A 10,678-nucleotide genomic window follows, 5' to 3' on the forward strand; every position below is an offset into this window, starting at 1 on the left:
CAACCAACAGAGTTCCTTTCACATGTAAATAAATCCTCATTGATGTGTAATCTGTATAAAGGTGTAATTATACGAGTGTGGGTTTATTTATAAATCGGGGCGTCGGGGACAGTTGAAGCGTTTTCGGTACGCGGAGGGAGACGTTAGTCGGCGTGCTAGCGGGTTGAACGTCCTGATGCTAACTGTGTTAGCTTAGTAAGCTAAAACTCTGTCGCTGTGTAAGTAGAGTGTCTAAATAATCTGATTATGACTCCATGTGTTATTAGAATCCTCTCTACTGAGGAGCTGATCAGGTTGGTATTGGGGAGCAGGGCGGGGTGATAGCTTCTCACACAGATCCAGCGTCTCCACACTTCTGTTCCTCTACCTGTACCTGGTTCTAACAGGGTTCCAGCAGATCTGTGTTCTGAGGCTGGTGTGTACTTGATGAACGTGTGCTAAATTCTGCAAGACAGGCCACTTCTCGTCCACTGTCAGTGACTGACCTCACAAATAGTCTTTTTGTAATTGAAAAGGCACAAATTCCCACAGACACACTCTAAAATCTTAAGATGGGAAAGTAAGTCCACAGTAATGTCAGTTTTTAACGAGCTAAAGGTCTCAGGCGTCCACACAGTGTAGCCCATTGTAGCCTGTGTTATGATGCCCAGGTGATTCGGGACCCACTGGGAATGTTTTATATGAGAGCAGACTGGTTTTACTGGTATTGTTACACCTGTGTGAGTTTCTGACACGTTAGCAAGCAGGAAACTAAAAAATTAAAACACAAACGTTATCTAAACGTTATCTAAACGTTATCTAAACCAAACACACACGCTCGGGTTGTGAAACCGCACATTCCTGTCAACACTTCAGTTATACAGGAACAGTATTCAGTTTATATAACTTCACTTTATATATTTATCATGTTTAAACACAAACTTTCAGCATCTGTGTGTGAAAGTAAAGTAAAAAAACCTGAAAGGAATTTTACACTCAAACAGAAATAAACAACAATGCTAACATAATATAGAACAAAAACAGAGAGCTAATGGAGCTAATGCTAACATTTCACACAGAAATATGTGTGTGTGTGTGGGTGTGTGGGTGTGTGTACAGGTGCTCAGTGGATAGGTGTACCAGGGGAGTTGATGGGTTATGCCCGTGCCCACGCTCTCTATGGTAAACTTGAGTGGGCAGAGCTGTTTAAACCCACCATCAGACTCGCCAGAGAGGGTTTTGACACCCCAAAGTACCTCTCCAGACTCCTACAGAACCCCCAGATCAAAGCACTGCTGCAGAACACATCATTCTGGTACTGTAACACACACACACACACACTATATATATATATTGTGGCGCCGGCGAGCAGGAAGGTTAGCGTCAGGGCCGCAAGTGAGCTGCCTTTGGCAGTTCATTCAGTGGTTTAGGGACAGACACCCATTCATACACACATACATTCATACAACAGACAAACATATAAGCTACTTACCCAACCCTCACCGCAGCCAGCCCACTCCCAACAACGGGATACACGGCTACGGTGAGCTTAGACACCACTGCCGCAAGGCTTTCTGGGTAAAGCCTGTGCCGACGCTACACTGCCCCCTCCCTAATGGTCAACCGTCCCGGTGACCTACTCACCAGCGTCCACTGGGTGGCTCCATGTCCGGACCGCACCCCATTACACTGCCGAGTCGCTCTTCCACCCACTGCTGGACCGGGCACCCTGCCCCTACAGCCACCTGGGCTAGCGCACTCAGACAGACCGGGCATATTGGCCCACCGAACCACCAGAGCCACCCAGATGCCACAATCCCACTTCTGACACCAATGTGGCGCCGGCGAGCAGGAAGGATAGCGTCAGGGCCGCATGTGAGCTGCCTTTGGCAGTTCATTCAGTGGTTTAGGGACAGACACCCATTCATACACACATACATTCATACAACAGACAAACATATAAGCTACTTACTCAACCCTCACCGCAGCCACCCCACTCCCAACAACGGGATACACGGCTACGGTGAGCTTAGACACCACTGCCGCAAGGCTTTCTGGGTAAAGCCTGTGCCGACGCTACAATATATACACACCGATCAGCCATAACATTAAAACCACCTCCTTGTTTCTACACTCACTGTCCATTTTATCAGCTCCACTTACCATATAGAAGCACTTTGTAGTTCTACAATTACTGACTGTAATACATCTGTTTCATGCTGTTCTTTAATGGTCAGGACCCCCATAGGACCCCCACAGAGCAGGTATTATTTAGGTGGTGGATGATTCTCAGCACTGCAGTGACACTGACATGGTGGTGGTGTGTTAGTGTGTGTTGTGCTGGTATGAGTGAATCAGACACAGCAGCGCTGCTGGAGGTTTTAAATACCGTGTCCACTCACTGTCCACTCTATTAGACACTCCTACCTAGTCGGTCCACCTTGTAGCTGTAAAGTCAGAGACGATCGCTCATCTATTGCTGCTGTTTGAGTCGCTCATCTTCTAGACCTTCATCAGTGGTCACTGGACGCTGCCCACGGGGCGCTGTTGGCTGGATATTTTTGGTTGGTGGACGATTCTCAGTCCAGCAGTGACAGTGAGGTGTTTAAAAACTCCAGCAGCGCTGCTGTGTCTGATCCACTCATACCAGCACAACACACACTAACACACCACCACCATGTCAGTGTCACTGCAGTGCTGAGAATCATCCACCACCTAAATAATAGCTGCTCTGTGGGGGTCCTGACCATTGACCAGGTGGTTATAATGTTATGGCTGATGTGTGTATATGTGTGTTAGATTCGGTGTGTGTGGGTGTGTGTGTGTGTGTGTGTGTATTTAGTAATAAACTGTAATTAATGTGAGTTTGGAGTCTCTGGTTCCTCATTCAGTTCCATCAACACCTCATATAAACCACATTCCAAACTACAGGGATGAGAACAGAGTGATGATCTGTGTCTTCTGTTTGATTTGAACTCTGTTGATGTAAAAAGGACTGATGTTCATTTTAAAGCATTATTTAATTGTATTTATTTATCTAACTGGTTTATTTTTATATTCTCTGTGTTTTAGTGAATTGTTCTACCACAAGGATAAAGAGGTTTTAAAACCTAAAGATAAACTCTGGTACCCAAAACTGGCTGAAACGCTTCAGATCATTGCTGATCAAGGAGTCGATGCTTTTTATACTGGCAAAATCGCTCAAGATTTAATCAACGATGTACAGAAAGCAGGTACTCGCACTGTTACCTCCTCATACAGATAATTATACAAATCTTTTAGAAATAATTCATTTTCAGTAGCAAGTTTGACATTTATTGTGGAGTCAAGCAATAAAAACTGGAGACCCAGTTCACACCAACTCAGGTTCATGTAAACACACGATTTTCTCTTCCAAAACCTGGAAAATAAAGATGCTACTGATGTTTGTGTTTTAGGTGGAACCTTATCGTTAGAGGATCTGAGAACTTTTCAGGTACAGTGTGTGTTAATACAGCACAGCTTTACTTTGTGTGTGTGTGTGTGTGTGTGTGTGTGTGTGTGTGTGTGTGTGTTTGTGTTTATATATGTGTGTGTGTGTGTGTGTGTGTGTGTGTGTGTGTTTTTTTGTGTGCATTACTGTGTGTGTGCATTTATGTGTGTGTCTTTTTTGTGTACATTACGGTGTGTGCGTTTGTATATGTGTGTGTGTGTGTGTCTATTTTGGTGCATTACTCTGTGTGTGTGTGTGTGTGTGTGTCTTTTTTGTGTGCATTAATGTGTGTTTGCATGTGTGTGTGTTCCTGTGCATTACTGTTTGTTTTTTGTATAGGTTTGCAAAGGTTGTTGGTTCAAGTCCCACCACAACTGTGGGGCCCCTAAACCTTTAATTGCTGACAGCTGTTGCTTTGTAATAGCAACATAAAAGCATAAATGTGTAAATTTGTGTGTGTGTTTCTGTGTGTGTGTGTGTTGTGTGTGTGTTGTGTGTGTGTTTCTGTGTGTGTGTGTTTCTGTGTGTGTGTGTTTCTGTGTGTGTTGTGTGTGTGTGTTTCTGTGTGTGTGTGTTTCTGTGTGTGTGTGTGTGGTGTGTGTGTGTGTGTGTGTGGTGTGTGTGTGTGTGTGTGTTATTGTGTGTGTGTTTCTGTGTGTGTGTAGGTGAGGGTGAGTGAAGCGAAATCAGTTCCTGTAGGTGAATACACGATGCACTTTCCTCCTCCACCAGCAGGCGGCGCTCTGCTCAGCTTCATCCTTAACGTCATGCACGGTACCTTTTATTTATTTATTTATTTATTAATTTACTACCTGCCTCATCCTCATCAGGGTCATGGTGGGTCCAGTGCTTTAACTAGAAATTAAATCATAATGAAAGAGGCCATTATACAAAAATATAATCTGTGTGTGTGTGTGTGTGTGTGTGTGTTCTGTAGGTTTTGGACTCTCTCCGTCCTCTGTGAGGGGTGAGGAACATAAAAAGACGCTCTATCGCTACATAGAGACGCTTAAATACGCTAACGGACAGAGGAGGTACAGCAGAGACCCCCAGTTCCACCCCCACCTAGTGAGTTCCATTATTATACTGTTACTGACTGTTCTGAGCATTAAATGGGTGTCAAACAAGTTTACGGTCAGGTGTCCAGATACTTTTGACCATTTAGTGTATCAGTACAAGCACCGTGGATGGATGCACTAATTGTTCACACAGTTCAGTACAGTTGTAGGTGGTTTGGAACACAGCCGGACTGGTAGTTATTTATATTTTAAGCTTCTCAGCTGCTGATTTCTGCTGGATGGCAGGAGGGTGAGGGCGTCGACCCCAGTATATTCTGGTGTTTTTATAAAGGTTTGAGATGTAGGCAGGTTCAATCATCTGATTTATGGTTTTATGAGACGTAAAAACCCCACAAAAATGAGGGTTTTATCCTCACAGATTGTTTTAATGGCTAATAAATGAATAAAATCCCACATCCAAGCAGGACGTTTCCTAAACAATCTGAAAAACAGCGTGGCATGGTTGTTGGAGGGTAACATGATTAATTATTGATCAGATTTTGGATATGTTGTTGACTATAATCGTGCTGTTTACTGTGTGTTAGGCAGATCACCTGTTGGATCCGGGTTTTGCTGACCGGATCAGGATGATGATCATCAGTAACTCCAAACTCTACAACGTCACGCCCATGACCGATCAGTTGGGGACGACGCATGTTTCAGTCCTAGCCAGCGACGGTTCGGCTGTTTCTGTCACCAGCACCATCAATCACATGTGAGGAGCACGACCACACACCCGGTGTTATACACACACTGTACACACAGCACATCAAACTGAGGGGGGATTTTCGGGAAGGGGGGGTCATGTTTCCTCTAACAGGACACTTATTTTTGTAAAATTGGCATCGGTGGCACCCAGGTGGAGCAGCGTGATATCCCGCTAAAGCACCAGCACTGGGACTTTCCAAGTTTGAGTCTCAACTGTGCTACCGGTCGGCTGGGCGCCCCCTGGCAGGTACGATCGGCAGCGCCTGCAGCAGACAAAATCGGCCACTAGTCTGCTGGGTGGGAAAAGACGAGACTATAGAGTGGGCGGGGTCTTTGGGGCTGTGTAAGGACCCTGGTTAGTAGTCGAGGCTCCTGTACAGAACTGGAGGAACGTGTAGTTCAGCGCGTGACTCTCCCTGCACAAGACCGACCTCACAGGCGTACACCATCGGGGTCTCCAGCAGAGGAAGAGGAACTGGGTATGACTAAACTGGGAGAAAATGGGAGAAAATGCAGAAATAAAACAGTAAAAAATAAAATGGGACCATTGTTCATGTGCCAGTCCACCTGATGTTCCACAGGGGTGCGTTTTTAGGAAGGTTGAGCACTCTGAACTGCTCTGTGGTGGGGATGTTTTTCTCTCTGAAACATAAAGCTTAAAAAAACTATTCTCTTGTTATTTATTGTTATTATTAATTCTTGCTAATTCTATTATTATTATAAAAACTCTGTTCAAATAACTGTGACCTGACTGGACTCGTTCTGTATAATCCAGAGACTGTGGGAATATTTAAATATTATGATTTTGGTTTCGCTGGAACGTTTCTTCACCCGTCTGATGTTCCCCTCAGATTTGGATCTGTGGTGTACTCTCCAAACACGGGAATCATCCTGAACAATGAGCTGGCCGATTTCTGTGGACGAGCTGATTCCATCTCTACAGGTAAAACACCGAGTTATAATTATATAGAATAACAATTAAACCTGATCTAGTTTCGTTATCTTTAACCATCCACACCCTGTTCATTCTCTGACCCTTTTACCCCCCTTTTCCTTATATGGTCAGAGCTTCCTTGGCTCCAGTTTGCCATATATGGTCACAAGTTCCTGTTGTTCTCCTCTGATTGGGTTCCTCAGGGTCTGGTTCTTTATTTAAGCTTCATTTCGAGATTATAAACCAAAGCTCAAATAAATCAATAAAAGCTGAACAAATGATTAAAATAACATGGAATAAATAAATAAATACAATAAAGACTGATAAAGAAATACAGTAAAAATAATAGTATAAAGTGCATTAATAAAGAGTTCATAAATGGAAAACAAAATAAATGTGTTTGAGAAAATCAGTGATATAAAATCGATTACATAAAATGCAACATGATATTAATGCAGATAATTTTGTCCTGGAATGTCTGACAGTTCATGTCCACATATTTATGATTAACAGGTCTTGGTATCCATGCTTGATGCCACTTGGTTGATCACAGTTGTGGAGGTGATGTGGAGATCCGTATCATGCACTGGTCCCCACTATCCCCCGTCTCTGTGCAGTGCTGTTGATCAGCCAGCAGAGGGCGTGGTTGCAGCAGGTGAGGAATCATGCCCTCTGCTGGCTGATCGACGGCACTGCACAGAGACCCTCAGACGAGCCGATCGTCGCCTGGCGTGTTTAAATATTGTATTATTTTGATTTTCTTTGTGTGTTCGTGTAGGTGAGCAGCCGCCGTCCTCCATGTCTCCCGTCATCATTCACTCGAAGAACAAAGAGAAAGTTCTGATCATCGGAGGATCTGGAGGAACTTTGATCACCACCGCCATGGCCATGGTTAGAACCACACACACTACAACCACATTACCTCACCACTGTGTTCCAAACTTCATCAGAGAATCATCAATTAGGTCAAAAGAAACATGTGTTAGTGTAAGATTATAAATAATTTAGATCGTTCACCATCTACTGTACATGATATTGTGGAAAGATTCAGGAACTGTGGAGAGATCCCTGGATGCATTGTAGCCGTCCTCCTTCGTTCTTTATTTAAACACCACCGGTGTCGTTAATTTTCTTCACGCTGTTGTTTTTCTTCCTGAAATCTCAGGTTATCACGCTGTGGTGGACCGAGTAGCTGGTGCACTGATAATCCTGTTCTCACTGTAGAATGAGAATGAACTTTATTCCTCTGGACTGAACTTTGATCTCTGTGATGTTGAAGCTGTTAGCGTAGCTCTGTAGAATGACCGCGGTTGGCTAAAATGCTTCGTCATCGTGTTTCCATTAGCAATAGAGCCAGTTTGTTTAGCTTCTGCAGCTTTAAACCCTGAAGGACCAAGTCAGGTTCTATATGGACTCAGTTTTATACGTCAGGAGTTGGTGGATAAAACACCTGTTCTAGCCGTTGTTAGCAAGCTATGCTAACTCGGCGCCCATCAACAATTATACGCGCATGTATACCAAGCAACCTTGTTTAGCTTCCTGCTACATTTCAGAATGTAATCATCAACAGTCGGTGAGTAGTTGTAGTTGTGTATTTAATGTTAGACGCCACGCTGCTATAGTCAGTGTCGCCGCTATTTCAGATCACCTGCGCATTAGCATGAGACTCTGCCCCAATGAAGGTGACTCCAGGAAAGCAGCTAACTAACGTTAAACTGGCGCTAATATGACGAAACCGCTTTAATCATGAACCTTCTTGTGTCTGTTCTCCTACAGTCCATAATGAACAATCTGTGGTTTGGAAAGAACCTGAAGGACTCCATCAGGGACAGAGTGGTGCAAGTGGGCCCCCAAAATTCGGTGGCGTTTGAGCCCCATTTTAACGAGGTAACTTTGTGCTATCCTATAAACATGCTAACATGCTAATACAAACATTATGTACATCAGGGACTGTGATGCGTCACGGTTCACATTATCATCACGTCTCGTTTGTTTTGTTCTGTATTTTACTTCCACGTGTGAGCAGAAACATGAAACCAAAAGTATGTGGACGCTTCTTCTGCCAAGTGTGCTGTTAGCTGTATTAGCCACACCCGTCGCTAACAGGAGAAAAACAATCAGAGCAGATCTGTAGAGTCTCTGTAGAAAATCACTGAAACATCCAGGAGCAACAACAGCTCAGCTGGAAGATACATGAGCTTTCACTCAGCACTGAGGGATGAAGAGGTGGTATAAAGCACACAGTGACTGGACACTGGAGCAGTGTCTTCAACAGTTTGGGGAGTGCCCATTCTTGTACACAAGAACACTTTACCTGGATGATGAGAGCCCTGAGCTCAGTTCCTTCAGTCATGTTCTAAACTCTAGTATCCAGTAGAGTGAATATCCATGTTTAAACGTGCTGATCATTTTGAATGTGACTGTGGGGAGTTAGTCCTGATTGGTGTGTGTGTGTGTGTATCCTGTAGGTGATGAAGGAGGCCATGCGCTCGTTGGGACAGACCGTGTTTAATCAGCCGTATTTCCTGAACGCTGTGAACGCCGTGACGAGCGAGCGCGGCTGCATCAGCGCGTACTCAGACGAGCGCAAACTCAGCGAAGCTGCAGGTGATTAAGGAACACCTGAGGAGGAACCCTGCCCTCCACCCTGCCCCCCCCGGACGCTGAGACTCTACAGCGCACTGAGTCCCCCCTTCCGAAAATCTGGACTCATCAATACTGCGGTCAGACAATCACGCACAACACATAGATCAATCTCACCTGATCAATCTCACCTGTACACACCTGATCAATCTCACCTGATCTATCTCACCTGTACACACCTGATCAATCTCACCTGATCAATCTCACCTGATCAATCTCACCTGTACACACCTGATCAATCTCACCTGATCAATCTCACCTGATCAATCTCACCTGTACACACCTGATCAATCTCACCTGATCTATCTCACCTGTACACACCTGATCAATCTCACCTGATCAATCTCACCTGATCAATCTCACCTGTACACACCTGATCAATCTCACCTGATCTATCTCACCTGTACACACCTGATCAATCTCACCTGATCAATCTCACCTGATCAATCTCACCTGTACACACCTGATCAATCTCACCTGATCTATCTCACCTGTACACACCTGATCAATCTCACCTGATCAATCTCACCTGATCAATCTCACCTGAACACACATGTACACACCTGATCAATCACACCTGTTCACACTCACCTGATCAATCTCACCTGATCAATCACACCTGATCAATCTCACCTGTACACACCTGTACACACCTGATCAATCTCACCTGTACACACCTGATCACACTCACCTGATCACACTCACCTGATCAATCTCACCTGATCAATCTCACCTGATCAATCTCACCTGATCAATCTCACATGTACACACCTGTACACACCTGTACACACCTGATCAATCACACCTGATCAAGCACACCTGATCAAGCACACCTGTACACACCTAACTATATAACACTAATATAAAGAACATCACCTGTCATCCTTAGCATCAGTTCTACTATGGACGTGTCCCAAATCACAAACCACTGTTATTAGCTGTTTGGGACGGTTTCGAACCATCTGAGCCACAAAAAAGTCCCGTCCAGTTCACATGAAACCAAAAATTCATGCACAACAAGCTCATGTTGTGTCCTCAAACTTTTGACCACGTGATGCAATAAACTATTGATCAGAACGACCGCTCCATTTATACTGGGTTTATATTTCTCGCTGGTTTAGTCCTTCCCTATTCCTCAGAGCCCACACATCGTCCTGCTCGTGTCAGTCCCTCGACCGGCCTGTAGGTGTCACTGTTGCAGACCGGACTCAGATTCAGGTGTTTCTGATTAAGATTTGATTTTTCTGACCTGCTGCTTCAACCGTATAACTCTAGCCTGGCGTTAGCGTTAGGCGCGGCAGCCAGGATTAGCATTAGCAGCGGTGTGACTGAGCTGAACTGAGCGGTGTGTGTGTGTGTGTGTGTAATGTAAATATTTTTTGAAATGTGAACTTTTTAAAGCCAGTAAACAGACGTGACTTTTTATAAGCGATGATTTATAACACGGATTGTTTTATTATTATTTTTATTATTAATGTTTTTGTGTCACATGAATATTTTTGTAGATTTATATTAAACTGAACACTTTTATAACTACGATCCGTGTGTTTTGATTTATTTGAAGCTCTGATTGTGTGTTCATGTAAAACACTAACCCGACCACTTCTTTTCACCTGCATGAGGCAGGTTCACACAGTGATCAGGATCAGGCACTGCTCTCCATTATTCACCGTCTCTGTGCAGCGCCTCGTTCAGCCAGCAGAGGTCGTAGTTTCAGCAGTGGGAAAAAATTTAAAATTCATTAAATATTGAATGTGGCCACACCCAAAGTTCTTCTCAAGCATGTCCAAACCACCAGAAGAGTTCTGTTAAACACAACCTGTCCAAAAGTATGTGGACACTTGCCAAATCTCAACCGTTAGATAACTTTGAGATGAACTGGAA

General features: G+C 44.2%; 1 protein-coding gene across 1 annotated transcript in view; it reads left to right on the forward strand.

Moving 5' to 3' along the window:
- ggt5b (gamma-glutamyltransferase 5b) overlaps positions 1-10,331 on the forward strand; it is a 39,841-nt gene extending 29,510 nt beyond the window's left edge. Inside the window, exons 6-15 of the mRNA XM_063014676.1 lie at positions 1,099-1,294; positions 3,052-3,212; positions 3,417-3,454; positions 4,117-4,225; positions 4,389-4,519; positions 5,055-5,224; positions 6,069-6,160; positions 6,930-7,042; positions 7,928-8,038; positions 8,620-10,331. Of these exons, the coding sequence (XP_062870746.1) occupies positions 1,099-1,294; positions 3,052-3,212; positions 3,417-3,454; positions 4,117-4,225; positions 4,389-4,519; positions 5,055-5,224; positions 6,069-6,160; positions 6,930-7,042; positions 7,928-8,038; positions 8,620-8,766 (1,268 nt within the window). The 3' untranslated portion in view covers positions 8,767-10,331. The remainder of the gene's footprint in view (positions 1-1,098; positions 1,295-3,051; positions 3,213-3,416; positions 3,455-4,116; positions 4,226-4,388; positions 4,520-5,054; positions 5,225-6,068; positions 6,161-6,929; positions 7,043-7,927; positions 8,039-8,619) is intronic.
- The last annotated feature ends 347 nt before the right edge of the window (positions 10,332-10,678 follow it).

Source organism: Trichomycterus rosablanca, chromosome 18 (genome assembly GCF_030014385.1).
Source record: "Trichomycterus rosablanca isolate fTriRos1 chromosome 18, fTriRos1.hap1, whole genome shotgun sequence".
Classification (NCBI taxonomy): Eukaryota; Metazoa; Chordata; class Actinopteri; order Siluriformes; family Trichomycteridae; genus Trichomycterus; species Trichomycterus rosablanca.